This window comes from Lynx rufus, unplaced genomic scaffold, assembly GCF_022079265.1.
Source record: "Lynx rufus isolate CCGP_SWC_20201006 ecotype Redwood Valley unplaced genomic scaffold, mLynRuf1.p SCAF_1, whole genome shotgun sequence".
NCBI lineage: Eukaryota > Metazoa > Chordata > Mammalia > Carnivora > Felidae > Lynx > Lynx rufus.
The window spans coordinates 144175117-144194793 of NW_025814823.1; the positions used below are offsets into that span (position 1 = coordinate 144175117).

Below are 19677 nucleotides of genomic sequence, written 5' to 3' on the forward strand. Positions count from 1 at the left end.
AGAGCCGGACCCAGAGCTCAAACCCACAAACCATGAGATCATGACCTGAGCCGAAGTTGGATGCCCAACCAATGGAGCCATCCAGACGCCCCGAGGGAATGAAATTTCTAATGGCTCCAAGATCAGGAGAAGCTATTGGAAGGCTAAACCCCTGGTTGATGCTATTGTGTGTTCTAAGTCATGTTAAAGAATTGGAACTTTAGTCTTATATTATTATCATATGTTGAGTCCTCACTACATGTCAGACAACGTAATAAAATCTTTACTAGGATTTTCTCACTTCATCCTCCTGAATATCCTATGAGCTAAGAACCAATGTTATTTCAATTTTATAGATGAGAAAATTGAGTCACAAAGTGAATAAGTAATTTGACCAAGGACCCAGAGCTAATAAATAGTAAAGATCCCATGTCAACTTGAGTCTCAAGGCTGAACTCTTATCCTCCACTATTCTGCATATTTTAATGATCTCTATGACTGAGTATAATGGAGGATATAGAGGGGGAAAAATCCCATTAGAGGCAGAGGTTAAAGGGAGAGATGATAGTAATGGGGCCTTGGTAAATCAGAGTTGAATTGAGAAGAAAGAGTTGGAAGATTGAGAGAGATTTAGTAAGTGGAATGGTTGGGATTTGGTATTTTATTGAATCCAAAGAGGGAGGGAGGAGTCAAAGATTATTTCCAGATTTCTGCTTCATGAAGCTCTGTGGGTACAATTTAAGAAGAAACCAAACAGGAAGAGCAGCTTGGGGCTTGAGGAGAAGATGGTGAGTGCTCATGGATTAAGAATGGCAGAATAAGGACTTCTGAAAATCCACTCCTTTATGTAAGCAAAAATATTTCTTGAAAAAAATTGCCAAACTCTGGAAACTAACCAGAATTAGTTTTTTTTTAAGTTTTTATTTTAATTCCAGTTAGTTAACATACAGTGTTATATTAGTTTCAGGTGTATGATATAGTGATTCAATAATTCCATATATTATCTAGTGCTCATTATGACAAGTGCACTCCTCAGTCCCCATCATCTATTTAATTCATCCTCCACCTTCCTCACCATCAGTTTCTCTATAATTAAGAGTCTGTTTCTTTGTCTCTCTTTCTCTCCTTCTTTTTCACCCTTTGCTCATTTGTTTCTTAAATTCCACATGTGAGTAAAATCATATGGTATTTATCTTTCTCTGACTCATTTTGCTTATCATTATAATCTCTAGCTCCGCCTATATTGTTGCAAATGGCAGGATTTGATTTTTATGTATATATACACCATAGCTTCTTTATCCATTCATTAATCAGTGGACACTTCGGCTGCTTCCATATCTTGGCTATTGTAAATAATGCTGCTATAAACTTAGGGGTGCAGGTATCCCTTTGAATTAGTGTTTTTTCATTCTTTCGGTAAATGCTGAAAAGTGCAATTACTGGATTGTAGGATAGCTTTATTTTTAACTTTTTGAGGAAACTCCATACTATTTTCCAGAGTGGCTGCACCATTTTGCATTCCCGCCAATAGTGCATGAGGTCTCCCCTTTCTCCACATCCTCACTAACCCCTGTTGTTTCTCATGTTGTTGATTTTAGCCATTCTAACAGGTGTGCAGTGATATCTCATTATGGTTTTGATTTACATTTCCCTGATGTTAAGTGATGATGAACATCTTTTCATGTGTCTGTTGGCTATCTGTATGTCTTCTTTGGATAAATGTCTGCTCATGTCTTCTATCCATTATTATTATTTATTTATTTTAACGTTTTTATTTTATTTTTGACAGAGACACAGAGTGAGAGTGGGGGAGGGGCAGAGAGAGACGAGACATAATCTGAAGCAGGCTCCAGGCTCTGAGGTGTCAGCACAGACCCCGATGCGGGGCTCAAACCCTCAAGCCATGAGATCATGACCTGAGCCAAAGTTGGATGCTTGACCGACTGAGCCACATAGGTGCCCCTCTTCTGTCCATTTTTAAATTGGATTATTTGTTTTTTGGGTGTTGAGTGTGATAAGTTCTTTATAGATTTTATCTAATATGTCAGTTGCAAATATCTTCTCCCATTCTGTAGGTTGTCTTTTAACTTTTGTTAATTGTTTCCTTCACTGCACAAGATTATTATTTTGATGTAGTACCTATAGTTTCTTTTTGCTTTTGTTTTCCTTGCCTTGGGAGACATATCTAGAAAGAAGTTGCTATGGCTTATGTCAAAAAAGTTATTGCCTGTGTTCTCTTCTAGGATTTTTTTTTTTGATGTGAGGAATATTACTTTTAATGGAATATTATTTTTTAATGGAATACAATTTTTTACCCAAAAGTTGGTTTCAAACAATATAATTGTGACATCGTGTTCTTAATTATGCCCTCATTTTAGAATTCTTATATTGCAAAATTGCTGTATATATCTTTTTTAATTTAATTTTTTTTAATTTTATTTTTGTTTTTTTTTAAGAACTTTTTTTAACGTTTTTATTTATTTTTGAGACAGAGAGACACAGAATGTGAATGGGGGAGGGGAAGAGAGAGAGGGAGACACAGAATCGGAAGCAGGCTCCAGGCTCTGAGCCATCAGCCCAGAGCCCCACGCGGGGCTGCAACTCACGGAGTGCAAGATCGTGACCTGAGCTGAAGTCGGACGCTTAACTGACTGAGCCACCCAGGCGCCCCTTTAATTTAATTTTTTTAAAATTTACATCCAAATTAGTTAGCATATAGTGCAACAATGATTTCAGGAGTAGATTCCTTAGTGCCCCTTACCCATTTAGCCCATCCCCCCTCCTACAACCCCTCCCATAACCCTCTGTTTGTTCTCCATATTTAAGAGTCTCTTCTGTTTTGTCCCCCTCCTTGTTTTTATATTATTTTTGTTTCCCTTCCCTTATGTTCATCTGTTTTGTCTCTTAAAGTCCTCATATGAGTGAACTCATATGATATTTATCTTTCTCTGACTGATTAATTTCACTTAGCATAATACCCTTCAGTTCCATCCATGTTGTTCCAAATGACAAGATTTCATTCTTTTTGATTGCTGAGTAATACTCCATTGTATATATACACCACAACTTCTTTATCCATTCATCCATCGATGGACATTGGGCTCTTCCCATACTTTGGCTATTGTTGATAGTGCTGCTATAAACATTGGGGTGCATATGTCCCTTTGAAACAGCACACCTGTATCCCTTAGATAGATACCTAGTAGTGCAATTGCTGGGTCATAGGGTAGTTCTATTTTTAATTTTTTGAGGAACCTCCATACTGTTTTCCAGAGTCGCTGCACCAGCTTGCATTCCCATCTTCTAGGATTTTTATGGTTATAGGTATCACATTTAGGTTTTAAACCATTTGGAATTTATTTTTGTGTATTGTGTAAGAATGAGGTCCGGGGGTGCCTGACTGGCTCAGTTGGTGGAACAGGGATTCTCGATCTTAGGGTTGTGAATTTGAGCCCCATGTTGGGCATAGAGATTGTTAAAAAAAAAAATTTCTTTCTTTTGCATGTTGCTGTCCAGTTTTCCTGATACTTTTGTTAAGGAAACATTCTTTTCCCCATTGGATATTCTTTCCTTCTTTGTCAAATATTAATTAACCATACAGCTGTTGGTTTATTTTCTGGGTTTCCAAGAAAAACAATTGAATCTTAGTAAGAAAAATGAGATTTGTGGTGTTTTAAGTTGCCCTACTCCCATCCTCATCTCCCTAGCTCTGGAGTAGCCTTACAGCTTGAGTAGCTATGAAAGCCAGCAACCTAGCAGACACCATAGTAGGCAGAATAGGTTTGGAGTTCCCAAAACAGACCCAGCCCCAATAGAATTGTCACTATTTAATTTATCTAGAAGTTCCTTGAAAAGCTCCATTCTTAATACCTGTCTCTGCTTAACCTAAGAGCTCACACTGCAAGAACAGCTCTACTCCCAAGGCATTTATCATAAAACTATTAGCAGCAATTGTTTAATATTGTGACTGCCTGAAGTGGCTATAACAGCTGAATCTAATGAGAAGCTGACCAAAAAACTTAAATGGAGGTGGTTCAGTTGGATAAGCATCCAACTCTTGGTCTCAGGTCAGTCTTGATCTTAGGGTCATGAGTTCAGGCCCTGTGTTGGGCTCCATGCTGTGTAAGAAGCCTACTTAAACAAAAGAAAAAGAAATTTTAATGGAAAAACTGGATAATGAGATATTTAAAGGGGGCTTTGAAAAGATAAGGCATATTCCTGGGAATCTAGAAAGCTATGCACAAAGAAAGGGCTGAGTAAGAACAAGAATGAGACAGAAAATCGGAAAAGTTGGGGCCATGGAAAAACAAAAGGGAAAATAAAGTCACAATTCATTGAATGCTTATTCAGTGCTGGCTAGATGCTGTGCTCAGTGCTTACAATATCCTGTCTCATGGACACATATAATCACATTTCCCATGTAGCAGTTGAGGAAACTCGGGCTTTATGAGATTAGGTAAATAGCCAAGGTTGCAGGGCTAGTAAGTGGCTAAGCCAGGCTTTGAACTCAGGCTCTCTGATTTCAAAGTCTGATTTCAAAGTCTGGGTCTGAATGTCTGGAATGGGTAAGAGTGTAAAATGTTGCTGAGGGGACAAGTCAGTAAAGATGTAAACTTGTCTTTCAGATTTCTCAGCAAGGAGGTCTTCAAGGAACTTCTTGAAGTTCTGGGGCAAGAAGGCAGATCGATTCTAGTGGTTTGAAGAGTGAGCAAAAGTAAGGAAATGGACATGGCATTTAGCTGTTTGCTTGGAAAGAGAAGAGAGGTAGGGCCTTAGGTGGAAGATTGGTGAGGATGTAATGTTCTTTTTTTATTTTTTAGAGATTCCAGCATATGGAAGTAGTACAATGTAGTCAGTAAAAATCCTGATCTTTCAGAAGGTAAAAGTCTTGGCATCCTGGGCCCAGAGGAGATAAGGAAGAAAAGAGAGTGGGATACTAGGCCTGATAGGCAAGAGAACTGAAACCCGACACCTAGTGACAAGCTATTTGGATTCTTCTTAACCTTATTCTCCAATCAATTTTATTGCTTGCCCTTTTTACTTTAGAGATGGAAGCTTGTCTTCAGAAATTAAGAAACAAGGCAGAATTGATAACTTAAAAACATCATAGTGAAGGAAGATTAATTATTTACATCATTCAAGTGCTCTGCAATTCTTTTAACGTAGTTACATAATCATTAGTCTTATTAATTACCTTAAAAGCATGCCAATGTTAGGTGTATAGGATGTCATCATGACAATCTGTCTTCAGAGCATCCTAGCGATCCCCAGACACTATGCAGGACTTGGAAACTGCTTGGTCTTACTGAGCAAACGGTGAATTCTAACTGGAAACCAGGATGAAGAAATCTAGAGACCTAATGTACAGTTTGATAACTATACTTAATAATACTGTATTGAACCTTGAAACCATGTTAGGAGAATGGATTTCAGGTATACTAATCAAGCACACAAAATGCCATGTGAGAAGATATGTATTAACCAACTTGACTAGTAATAATTTCATTATATATATATATATAATCATTATGTTGTACACCTTAAATTTATACAATTTTTATTTAAAAATATATAAATAAATGAAAAATAAACAGATCTATTTTTTAAGAAAAAAGAAAAAATCAGGGAAGGGACTCTTCTGGTTCTCAAATTTGTCTGTCCAGGGAAATCTACTGGGGAGCTTTAAAAAGTACTGATGTCTGGGTTCTGATCTACAGACCGTATTCAAATTTAATTGTCCCAAATTTAATTGTTTCCTGATTTCTTGAAGATTAGTTAGCCATACATTTGCAGGTGTCTTTCTGGGTTTTTATTTTGTTCCATTGATCTATGTGTCTGTTTTAGTGCCAGTACCATACTGTCTTGATGATTACAACTTTATAATATAGCTTGAAGTCCAGAATTGTGATGCCTCCAGCTTTGGTTTTCTTTTTTTAAGATTGCTTTGGCTATTCAGGGTCTTTTCTGGTTCTATACAAGTTTTAGAATTGTAGAGTGTAGTGAATGTGTAGATTGCTTTGGGTAGTATCAACCCAATAATTTTATTTATTTATTTATTTATTTATTTAGTTAGTTAGTTAGTTAGTTATGTATGTATCTATTTATTTATTTATGTTTATTTTACTTTTTTTTAAAGTTTATTTATTTTGCAGAGAGCAGAGCCAGAGTGAGTGGGGGAGGGGCTGAGAGAGAGGGAGAAAGAGAATTTCAAGCAGGCTCTGTGCCAGCAGCATGAAACTGAGATCGTGACCTGAGCAAGAGTGGGATGCCTAACTGACTAAGCCACCCAAGCGCTTAGAGAGAGAGAGAGAGAGAGCACAGGAGGGGCAGAAAGAGAGGTAGAGAGAGAGAATCCCAAGCAGGCTCTGCACTGCCAGCTCAGAGCCCAATGTGGGGCTCAAATTCATGAACCATGAGATCATGATCTGAGTTGAAATCAAGAGTCAGATGTTTAACTAACTGAGCCACTCAGGTGCCCAGATCACACATTGCATTTAGTTGTCATACTGTTTTGATGCCCTTTGAACAGGTCCTTGGTCTTTTTTTTTTTTTTTTTTTTTTTTTTTAGAGAGAGCATGTGAGTGGGAGAGAGGAGCAGAGGGAGGGAGGGAGAGAGAGAGAGAGAGAGAGAGAGAGAGAGAAAGAGAATCTTAAATAGGATCCTTGATCAGCACAGAGTCTGATAAAAGGCTAATCCCATGACCCTGGGATCATGATCTGAGCCAAAATCAAGAGTTATATGCTTAACCAATGGAGCCACCCAAGTGCCCCTCTCTTTGCTTTTATCTTCTTAAATTTTTGAAGAGTAAACCCAGTGATTTTATAAAATGTCCCACAATTTTTGTTTTACTGATGTTTTCTCATGTTTAGATTCAGATGATGGATTTGGGGGCACAACTACTACAGAAGTGATGTTGTGTCTTTCTCAGTCCATCCTAGAGGCATAGAAATTTTATTTGTCCCCTTACTGGTGATGCTAACTTTAATTACTTGGTTAGGGTGGTGCCTGCTTGGTTTCTCCCCTGTAAAGTTACTCTTCTTCCTTTTATTAATAACTATTTTTGGAAAGATGCTTTGAGATGATGTGAATATTGAGTTCCTATCAAATTTTTACCCATTAGTTTTAATCATACATTGACGATCTTTGGTTGAAACAGACTATGTTTGAAACAGACTACTATGGTGGCTACTAAATGTGATTTTCTAAGCTCAGCATTACCTTTGCATTTACAGTTGGCATTCTGTCATAAGGAAGAGTTTTCTCTCGGAATACCAGGGTGGTGGTGGTTCAGTCAGTTAAATGTCCGACTTCGGCTCAGGTCATGATCTTGCGGTGTGTGAGTTTGAGCCCCAAGTCAGGCTGTGTGCTGACAGCTCAGAGCCTGGAGCCTGCTTCAGATTCTGTGTCACCCTCTCTCTCTGCCTCACCCCTGCTTGTGCTCTGTCTCTCTCTGTCTTTCAAAATGAATAAACATTAAAAAATTTTTAATAAGAAAAAAAGGGAAGAGTTTTCTCTTCATTCTCATCTATCTATTTATACCACTCATCTACCACCTGTTTATAATCATATGCACTCATGGGTTCTTATTTTATTCTGTTGGTCGTTTCTGTGTTGCCAAGTAAGGAATTTGACTAACATAAAAAATAATGTTTTTATTTTAGAACGAACTTTCAGATTTAGGGAAAAGTTGCAAAGATAGTTCAGAGAGTTCCTGTACATCCCTCCAGGTTCCCTTGTTGTGAACATCTTACACTATTATGGCACATTTGCCGTGACTGAGAAACCAACAATCGTGCATTCCTCTTAACTAAACTTACCACTTCATTTGGATCTCACCATTTTTCGCTCAATGTCCTTCTTCTGTTCCAGAATCACATCCAGGATACTACATTACATTTAGTTATCATGTTTCCTTAGTCTACTCTGGTCTATGACAGCTTCTCAGACTTCTCTTGCTCTTTATGACTGTGATAGTTTTGAAAAACACAAGTCAGCTATTTTGTGAATGTGTCTCAATTTGTTTTTGTCTAATGTTTTCCTCATGGTTAGACTAGGGATTATGGGGATGGGAGAGGAAGACTATAGAGATGAAGGTCCATTCTCATCACATCAAGGATATATGCTATTGCCATGATTCAACACTGATTTAACAGCCCAGATAGTGTTTGCCAGGTTTCTCCAATGTAAAGTTATCTTTATTCCCCTTTCCCATACTCCACTCTTGGGAGGCAAGTCATTAAGCATTGTCACAATCTGCATTTCATCCCTTCTGTCATTTAAAGTCCTGGTTGATTTTTAACACTTTTTCATACATTACAGTTTACTCTTTCTGCTATAGTTTCTATAGGTTTTGACAAATGCATGGAGTTATAAATTTCTTCCCATGCAGGTCCTAGTTAACCCCTTCTTCTTCTAATCCCTGGAATCCACTGATCTGTTTTCCATTCCTACAGTTTTGCCTTTTCCATAATATCTTATGAACAGAATCATTCAATATATATAGTCTCTCCAGACTTTGTGCTTTTTTTTTTCTGAATAATATTCCATCATGTATAACACAGTTTGTTTATTCATTCATCTACTGAAGGACATTTTAGTTGCCTCCAATTTGGGGTGATTATGAATGAAGATGCTATAAATATTCATATGCGGGTTTTTCTATAAACATAAATTTTCAAATCAGTTGGGTAAACACCTAGGAGCATGATGCTCTGTCATTTTGGTAAGTTTACACTAACACTATATAACACCCAGTTTTTATAGTGTTATCTTCCAACCTGTCTGTATTGTCTTCCAAACTGTCTTCCGAAGTGCCTGTATGATTTTCACATTCTCACCAGGATTGAAAGATAGTACCCTTTTTCAAAAGCCTTGACAGTGTTCAGTACCGTCAAGCTGTACGTGTGTGTGTGTGTGTGTGTGTGTGTGTGTGTGTGTGTGTGTGTTTTAATATTCTAATGGTAAGTCATGGTATCTCATTGTTTTGCAATTTGTCTTCCCTAGTGGTAAATGATATTGAGCATCTTTTTATATCCATGTCTAATTTGCTGTTCACATTATCTTCTTCGCTAAAGTGTTCTGTTCAGATATTTGTTCAGTTTTTAAGTCTTCTTATTGCTGAGTTAAATATATATACATATATATATATACACGTATATGTATATATATATATATGTATATATATAAAATATTTTTCTGGATATACGTCTCATTGCATACATGATTTACAAATATTTTCTCCCAGTCTGTGGTTTGTCATTTCATTCACCTCACAGTGTCTTTCACTGAATGAGAAGGTTTAATTTTCAGAAATTCCAATTCATCAAACTTTTATTTCATTCATTATGCTTTTGGTATTGTATCTAAAAAGCCATTGCCAGATCCAGGATCATACATATTCTCTGTTTTCTCTTAGAAATTTTAGTTTTGTATTTAAAAAAATTTTTTTTAGTTTTTTTTAATGTTTATTATTTATTTGAGAGAGCGAGAGAGACAGAGTGAGAGCAGGGGAGGAGCAGAGAGAGAGAGAGACACACACACAGAATCTGAAGCAGGCTCCAGGCTCCAAGCTGTCAGCACAGAGCCCAATGCAGGAATCGAACGAGGTCTAGAGCTTAACCAACTGAGCCACCCAGGCACCCCTAGTTTTGTATTTTACATTTAAGTAAAATATAAAAAAATACATTAAATTACATTTAAATATGATCCATTTAGAGCTAAATATTTTTAAAGTTTTCATTAATTATTTTATTATTATTATTAATTTTTTTAGAGAGAGAGAGAGACAGAGTGAGCAGAAGGGGGGAGAAAGAGAGAACCTTAAGCAGGCTCCATACCTAGCATGGGCATAGCTCAATGCAGGGCTCAATCTCAGGACCCAGGGATCATGACCCTGAGATCATGACCTAAGCTGAAATCAAGAGTCAGACACTTAACCAACTGAGCCACCAGGCACCCCAAAGTTTTAATTTAAATTCCAGTTAGTTAACATACAAGTAATATTAGTTTCAGGTGTACAATATAGTGACTCAACACTTGTATTCAATACCCGGTGCTCATCATAGCAAGTGTGCCCCTTAATCCCCAAAGAGTTCAATCTTTTTTATGAGGTGTCCGTTATGTGTCAAAGTTTATTGTTATTTTGCATACAGATATCCAATCTGTCCAGCACTATTTGTTGAATTCCCTTTGTGTCTTTTTATGTATGTATGTATGTATGTATGTATTTATTTTTAAGTTTATTTTGAGAGAGAGAGAGAGAGAGAGGGTGTGTGCACAAAGCAGGAGACGGGTAGAGAGGGAGGGAGAAAGAGAATCCCGAACAGGCTCCACACTGTCAGTGCGGAGCCCAAGGTAGGGCTCGAACTCATGAACTCTGAGATCATGACCTGAGCTGAAATCAAAAGGGGGAAGCTCAACTGACTGAGCCACCCACACTCCCTGCCTTTGTATCTTTGATAGAAATTAGTTGGCTGTATTCGTGTGGGTCTACATCAGTGCTCTCTATTGTGTTGTATTGATCTATGTGTACCCTTTCACTAATACCACATTGCCTTGATACTACATCTGTAGAGTAAGTCTTAAAATCAGGGCATGTAAGACTTCCCACTTTGTTTTTCTTTTTTATGATTGTTTTGGCTATTCTGGATCCCTTGAATTTCCAAATGAATTTTAGGATCAGCTTGTCAATTTCTGCCAAACAGGCAGCTGATATACTGATAGAGATTGTATGGACTCTCTAGATCAGTTTGGGAGGTATTGCTGTCTTAACAATATCAAGTCTTCAAATCCATGATAGTGAGGTGTTTTTCCATTTATTTAGGTCTTCTTTAATTTCTTTCAACAATACTTTGTAGTTTTCAGAATGTAAGTTTTGTAATTTTTTTTTTTGGTCTTTATTTCTACATACAGCTGAATCTTGTTCTTTGCAGTAATGTTCTATAAAGTTGCTGCCAAGATTGAATTAGCAAATACAGAAGTATTGCTTCTGAGGGAAATAAAGGTTAGATTCTTCTGAGTCTCCGATCACATCTTTGCCTGTTGAAATGCCATTTGTCTTACATAGGTTTGTTTGCCAACATCTTGTAAAACAAGCCAGTCTCATCAGCTTTGAAAACCTGCTTTTCCACATAACCCCTATCTCATATAACACTTAAATATTTAAAAATTCTTCACAGCTTTCTGATGTGCAGAACCTGCATCCCTTCAAGTTTAACTCTAATCCCAGCTCTCATCATAACTATCTGTACCCTTGGGCAAGTCACCTCCATTCTCAAACTGTGGGAAAAAGAAAAAAAAAAAAGATTGTGGACGACACTATCTTTGCAATATCACTAACTCTGGAGTTAAATATTAAAAAAAAAAAAAAAAGTGGCAACTTCTATAATGTTGAAAGCCAACAGCACCACCTGGTGGTCTAAGAGAACACGCAGAGGATCACAGCTAACAGGTCTGTCCAGTTACATCTGTATTTTGCTTGTGTGAACAAAAATTTAATTTTCAGATCATTTTCCCCCTAACTGGGTACATACAAGTACACTACTACATATTAAAGCAACCATACAAGTCCTTGTATTTAAAATCAGACTCTGCACAGAATCCCTTGTGAATATAAAGAAGACTCTTAAATAGTCATCAATAATCAACTATGGCTTTGGTTTTAAAAAAACAAACAAACTATTAAACCAAAGTTGGAATCATTACAATCCAAGACTTCAAGCTGTATTACAAAGCTGTAATCATCAAGACAGTATGGTACTGGCACAAAAACAGGCACTCAGATCAATGGAACAGAATAGAGAACCCAAAAATGGATCCACCAACTTATTCTTTGACAAAGCAGGAAAGAATATCGAATGGAATAAAGACAAATGGTCCTGGGAAAACTAGACAGCGACATGCAGAAAAATGAACCTGGACCACTTTCTTACACCATACACAAAAATAAACTCAAAATGGATGAAAGACCTAAACGTAAGACAGGAAGGCATCAAAATCCTCAATGAGAAAGCAGGCAAAGACCTCTTTACCTCAGCCACAGCAACTTCTTACTCAACACTCTCCAGAAGCACGGGAAACAAAAGCAAAAATGAACTATTGGGACCTCATCAAAATAAAAAGCTTCTGCACAGCAAAGGAAACAATCAGCAAAACCAAAAGGCAGCCGACGGAATAAGAGAATATATTTGCAAATTACATATCAGATAAAGGGTTAGTATCCAAAATCTATAAAGAACTTATTAAACAACATCCCCAAAATACTAATCCTCTTATTTTGTGTAATTGTTCTAATTGTTCAGTAGCTTTGTTGTTGTTGTTTTTTATTATTTACATCCAAGTTAGTTAGCATATAGTGCAACAATGATTTCAGGAGTAGATTCTTTGATGCCCCTTACCCATTTAGCCCATTCCCCCTCCCACAACCCCTCCAGCAACCTTCTGTTTGTTCTCTACATTTAAGAGTTTCTTGACACCCCCAAAACAAATAATCCTCTGAAGAAATGGGCAAAAGACATAAATAGGCACTTTTCCAAAGTGGCCAACCAACACATGAAAAAATGCTCAACATCACTCAACATCAGGGAAATACAAATCAAAACCACACTGAGATACCACCTCACACCTGTCAGAATGGCTAACATTAACAACTCAGGCAACAACAGATGTTGGCAGGGATGCGGAGAAAGAGGAACCCTTTTGCATTGTTGGTGGGAATGCAAGCTGGTGCAGCCACTCTGGAAAACAGTATGGAGGTCCCTCAAAAAATTAAAAATAGAACTACCCTACGACCCAGCAATTGCACTACTAGGTATCTATCCAAGAGGTACAGGTGTGCTGTTTTGAAGGGGCACATGCACCCCAATGTTTAGAGCAGCACTATCAACAATAGCCAAAGTACGGAAAGAGCCCAAATGTCCATCGATGGATGAATCGATAAAGAAGATGTGGAGTATTACTCAGCAAACAGAAAGAATGAAATCTTGCCATTTGCAACTATGTGGATGGAACTAGAGGGTGTTATGTTAAGTGAAATTAGTCAGTCAGAGGAAGACAAATATCATATGAGTTCACTCATATGAGAACTTTAAGAGACAAAACAGATGAACCTAAGGGAAGGGAAGCAAAAATAATATAAAAACAGGGAGGGGGACAAAACATAAGAAACTCTTAAATGTAGGGAACAAACAGAAGGTTGCTGGAGGGGTTGTGGGAGGGGGAATGGGCTAAATGGGTAAGGGGCATCAAAGAATCTACTCCTGAAATCATTGTTGCACTATATGCTAACTAACTTGGATGTAAATAATAAAACAACAACAACAAAACTACTGAACAATTAGAACAATTACCCAAAATAAAAATATACTTCCATATACCAAAAAAATCATCAAATTAAAATTATTCTTACATATTTGAGCAAGAAAATAAATTATAGTATTCAATTATAACCCCCCAAAATAAATATGTCAGTCCAGACTTCTACAAACATATTTGTTTTTTGTTTTTTTTAAATGATTGTTTTCCATGTAGAGGATTTTAAGTTTATTCTTTTTTATTAAAAAAAATTGTTTTAACCTTTATTTTTGAGAGAAAGAGACAAAGCTCAAGCGGGGAAGGATCAGAGAGAGAGACACAGAATATGAAGCCGACTCCAGGCTCTGAGCTGACCATGAGATCATGACTTGAGCTGAAGTTGGATGCTTAACCTTGGATGCTTAACCGACTGAGCCACACAGGTGCCCCTATTCATTTTTAGAGAGAGAACAAGAAGGGGAGGGGAAGAGAGAGCGGGAGAGAGAGAGAATTCCAAGCAGGATCTGAGCAGTCTGTGCAGAGCTCCACATGGGACTGAAACGCAGAAATGGTGAGACTATGACCCCAGCTGAAACCAAGAGTTGGTTGCTCAACTGACTGAGCCACCTAGATGCCCCTAAAAATACATATATGAATGAATGAATGAATGAATGAATGAATGAAAAGTAAATACAGGAAAGAGACAGCTCTTCTTTACAATCAACAGACATAAAAGGAATGACAGAAATAGAAAATCACCTGTAGATCACCACAGTAATAATTGTTGCATGAAAAACCAAACTCTGTGCTCTAAAATTATACCAATAGGTAAAAGTTTGAAAACAAACAGAATACTTTCAGTGTGTCAAAATATCTCTCCCAAGATGTTTGTTAATTACAATGGGAAAGAGTAACTTTATAATAAATCCAGCAGATATCACTTAATGAAGTGACTAGGGTTAACATCACCAGCAGCAAGACATATTGACATCATGTGTACTTTGATATGATTTATGTTTTGTTAAGGTACACTGGTTTTAAATATATATATTTTAATGTTTATTTTTGAAAGAGAGAGAAAGAGAGATTGAGACAAAGCACAAGCGGGGGAGGGACAGAGAGAGAGGGAGACACAGAATCCAAAGCAGGCTCCAGGCTCTGAGCCATCAGCACAGAGCCTGACACAGGGCTCAAACCCAAGAACCACAAGATCATGACCTGAGCCGAAGGACACTTAACCAACTGAGACACCCAGGCACCCCAAGGCAAACTGGTTTTAAAGAGAGAGAAAATTTTATACAAGTTTTCTTCTAATATTTTAGAAATAGCTCCTGCTCTTCTTTTTAAATTTTTTTAAAATTTTAATTCCAGTAGAGTTAACATGGTGTTCCATTAGTTTCGGGTGTACAATATAGTGATTTCAACAATTTTGTACATTTCTCAGTGCTCATCGGGATAAGGGTACTCTTTTTTTTTTTAATTTTTTTTTACATTTATTTATTTTTGAGAAACAGAGTGAGACAAAGCCTGAGTGGGGGAGGGGCAGAGAGAGAAGGAGACACAGAATCTGAAACAGGCTCCAGGCTCTGAGCTGTCAGCATAGAGCCTGATGCGGGGCTTGAACTCACAAACCGTGAGATCATGACCTGAGCCGAAGTCAGACGCTCAACCTACTGAGCCACCCAGGCGCCCCCCCCTTTTTTTTTTTTTTTTAATTTTTGGGATAAGGGTACTCTTAATCCCTTTCACCTATTTCACCAATTCCCCTACCCACATCCCCTCCAGTAACCATTAGTTTGTTCTGTATAGTTAAGAATCTGTTTCTTGGTTTGTCTTTTCTTTCCCTCTGTTTGTTTTGTTTCTTAAATTCCACGTATGAGTGAAATCATATGGTATTTATCTTTCTCTGACTGACTTATTTTGGCAATTGTTTTTTAAAAGTCTTTAGGTTATTGGGAACTTAGTGGACAGCAATTGTAAGACAGTCTAAATTTGTTAAATTTTCATAGGTACACCCACTGAGAAAATGGATCAATAAAAAAAAAAGAAACCACTCTATATATCTTTCACCATCTCCAGTGAATTCAAATTTCAGTAAAATTAACAGAAATGTTATTTGAAATTCATTACACTTGTAAGAAGGAACGAAATATTTACATCCTCTTTTGATGAAAAAAGAATGATCTTTAGTATCTTGAGCAAGCCACCTTCAAACTAGTTTCCATAAAAATTAAAGGCAAAAGTAATATCAAGTTTATGTCCAAAAGCATCAAAAAGCCACAAAAACAAAAATAAAGAATACACATTTTTCAATTATCCATAAAACATAAATGAACATTGATAATTAGGCCAAAGAAAAAATATCAATTTCAAAAGGTAGAAATATTTTATTTTCTGATTACAGTGCAATAAAGCTAGAAATTAATGACCAAATCAGAAAAAAAAATTCCTTTATTTTGAAGATTTAAAAATTGTCCTAAAAATATTTTTTTTAATGTTTATTAAATTTTGAGAGACAGAGCATGAGTGGGAAGAGAGAGAGGAAAACACAGAATCCGAAGCAGGCTCCAGGCTTTGAGCTGTTAGCAGACAGCCTGACACAGGGCTCAAACCCACAAACCACGAGATCATGACCTGAGCCAGAGTCAGATGCTTAATTGACTAAGCCACCCAGGCACCCTGATTTAAAGACTATCCTAAATGATGGTTTGAGTCAAAGGGGAAATACCAACAGAAGTTGGATCTTAAGAGGGAGAATGAAGGCATAAGGGCAATTGCTAGCCTCTGGAATATCATTTTGTTTCCAGTTTATTTACTTTGAAAGAGAGAGCAGGAGCAGCAGAGGCAGAGAGAGAGGGAGAGAGAGAGAGAATCCCAAGCAGGTTCTGCACTGTCAGCACAGAGCCTGATGCAGGGCTCAAACTCACGAACCATGAGATCATGACCTGAGCCGAAACCAGGAATTGGACACAACCTACTGAGCTACCCAGGTGCCCCCTGTATGATATCATTGTATGAATTAGAAAAGGTGCTCCTTCTGGGTGTTGTATGGAAACCAATTTGACGATAAATTTCATATATTGAAAAAAAAAAAAAAAAGAAAAGGTGCTCCTTCTTCAAGTAGAAAAGAAAGACCAACACTGCTGCATCTGTGGATGGTCATGAGGCAGTGTCTCAGAGCCCAACTGACTAGAGATGTGCATGAGGCTCGGGGAAATTAAAGTCAGAGTGAGTTGGTAGCTATGAAAGAAAAAAACATAAATTTCTTTCCTCTAATAAAATAAAACCCACCTGCAAGAGCATGAATTTTCCCTTAAGACTGGATGCAAACTTCTATTTAGTGAAGTGCTTGCTAGAAAGATTTTGAAGGCGAAGAGAAAGTCTCACATAAGGAATGTTTCTTTTGAATTTAATATTCTCAAGGTTCTGATTCCTAGGAACAAAAAGACAAGAATGCACCAGGTTTAATCCATTTCAGTTACTTTTCTATAGCCCACTACAGGATCTAGTTGTTTCAGATGCTTTAGATAAATTATGCTATTTTTAGCAAGTTCTTGTGAAAAGTAATGATCAAAGTTTTATATCACCTGTAAATGAATCAGGAACAAGTGTATAAGTCTGTCTTAAAGGATGCCTATTTTTGAAGCTAAGAAAAGTCCCAGTTTGTAATTATGTTAAGGAACCATTCAGATATTCTCTTTTTACTGCAGTGGATGTTTTTCTTTTCTTTTCTTTCCTTTTTTTTTTTTTTTTTTTTTTTGAGAGAGAGGGAGCATGCCAGTGAGCAAGGGGCAGAGGAAGAGAGAGACAGGGGAGGTGGGGGGACGGGGAGCAGGGCTCATTTGATGCAGGGCTTGTGTTTACCTGAAGAAGGGCTCTTGCTCACCTGATGCAGGGCTTGTGCTCACCGCAAGCAGGGCTCAAGCTTACCTGAAGGGGGGGCTCAAGCTCACTCATCGTGAGACCAGAACTCACAAAAACATGAGATCATGGCCTGAGCCGATGTCAGATGCTTAACAACTGAGACACCAGGGTACCCTGGAATATTTTTGAATGCAGCAATTCCATTTCTCGATTTCTCTAAACTCACGAAGACATGCAGCACTTTTTGGGTTCTATTTTGTACGGACAGCTTTGTTTTATGGTAGTATCTCTCCTAGGAGCAATAAGGTTCCAAGGTGCTATGAAAGTCCATGGAGAAGTTTTCACACCATGCACTTAGGTGGTAAAAAAAAAACAACAACAAAAAACAAACAAACAAACAAAAAACCATGCTGCAGTTGAGTTTGGGTTATAGGTAGTAGAGATGAGGTTGGGAGGTCATAGAATACAGTTAGAATGAGTTGAATAAAAACCTAGAAAAGTAGGGAATTTTGGAAAGGACTGGCATAAAGGTCTTTCTGGGATGAGGAGTAGGTGTAACTCAAGATAGATTTTGATTCATGAGTCATTGGGTATGGGGTTAAGAAGTTTCTATTGTGACAAAAAGAAACAGAAGCTGGAGATAGGCCACAATAGTGCAGTGACAGAATAAAGACCTGGTTGCTAGGGTCAGGGAATGAACACCAGAAGCCTGGAGAAGGGGAGATGGACCCTAGCTCCTGGTCCCCTTACTCACCCTCCCTCTCCCCTAGGTCATCTGAGATGTCACCTTCCACTTAAACATCATCTCCCTGGTTTGAGACCTTAGCTCTGGTCTCTGGACTTCTGGTTGGTTTTGTATTCCCTACCCATTTGCACAGAGGACCACCACCTTCCCTTCCTGGAATTTCTAAGGTTTTCTGCTTGCCACGTGCTGTAATCACCAGCCCTACTAACTCACCTGAGATGGAAGTGTCCGCCCTCTCCAAAACTCTTAAACCTACTCCTGATCTCAATCAAGAGTCCTTGGATCCTCGGATTATCATTGCCTTATTCGAAATTGGATCCCTTCCCCCTGTCTCCTGGGGTTCTCTCCCTTCCCTAAATAGTAGTGGTCATCAAGTAACTGAACAACAGACTGCACAAAAGTTTGAAAATCTCTTAAAAGAAATTAAAGACATCATTAAAAGTGTCACAAGTTGTGGAGAGAAGATCACAGAAACAAAAGATTCTTTTGAGGAAACCAGTATTTCTGAGGATGTGTCAGAACTTAAAGAAAAAATCAGAGAACTTGACAAGATAAATAAAGTGTTATTGAAAAACTTGCTTGGTAGTTCAGACCTAGAGAAAGAACAGAATGTAAAGAAACAGGAGATGATATTGGAAAACCAGAATTCCAAGGACATGGTACAAACTTTTGGAAAGGATTTGGTAAATCCTTCAGAAGAAAACAGACCCCTTAATGAAACTCAATTAAGCAAGGAAAAAGCAAATTACAGACACCATCATATTCAAGAAGAAAACATCAAACTTAGGAGCAACATGGAGCAGTTACTACAGGAAGCTGAACACTGGAATGTGCAACATACTGAGCTTAGTGAACTAATAAGATCATATCAGAAATCTCAGAAAGACATACAAGAAACTCTTGAAAATAATGGAGTGCATTTCCAAACTCAACCAAATAACGAGGTGTCAGCTAAGCATGAACTGGAGGAACAAGTGAAGAAACTGGAACATGACACATACTCATTGCATTTGATTGCAGCTTTGCTGGAAAATGAATGTCAAATCTTACAGCAGAGAATAGAGCTTCTCAAGGAACTCCATCATCAGAAAGAGGGAACTTGGCGAGAAAGTCCAATTCAGATAAATTGTGAACAAGACAAGAAAAAACAGAAACTATCAGAAACAGAGTATAAGGAAAAAATGCAAGGAAGAGATGGTACATCTCAGAAAAAACACAAAGTCTATAAAAGCCTGGATGCTTGTAGTAAGAAAGCACTTAATAACCTCTTCAATACCCATATTGCAAGAAGAGATCTTGTGGGAAAAAAGAGGCCATCCAGCAGCCTAACTTAGAAAATACAAAATTAGAAGAAAAGACAGTTCTTCAAAAACTGTAATACATCAACTCCAGGCATAACCCATCAGCACACCTAGGATAGATCTGTTGGTTCAACCAAGAGCAGGCTGTAGAACAAGAGGATTAACACGTTATTCATTACCTTAGTACTTACATGAGTTTGGTCTTTCGTGACCTTTATTGTCAACAACAAGTTCATAACCTGTCATACAATTTGCTTGTTTTGTTGTAGTTATTAGAGATTCTATGACCCGTTAACCAAGAAGGAGAAGTTATCAATCTAATCTAAATAAAAACAAGAATGAGCAATGAAAAGTTTTTATTTTCTTTAATCATTTACTGGGTAAGGGGAGTTTTCTTGGGAGGAAGTATATAACACTTTAATTGCGAACCTTTAAAGCTCACTTTTTAAAGGCATGTTTCCTTTTCTTATTATCTATTGAAGTGTGGGAAGTAGTGA

General features: G+C 37.6%; 1 protein-coding gene across 1 annotated transcript; it reads left to right on the forward strand.

Moving 5' to 3' along the window:
- The first annotated feature begins 18097 nt into the window (after positions 1–18097).
- Positions 18098–19213, forward strand: SPZ1 (spermatogenic leucine zipper 1). Its single transcript, XM_047070580.1, has one exon. The coding sequence runs from the start codon at positions 18098–18100 to the stop codon at positions 19211–19213; it is 1116 nt and encodes a 371-aa protein (XP_046926536.1).
- Positions 19214–19677: the final 464 nt, after the last annotated feature.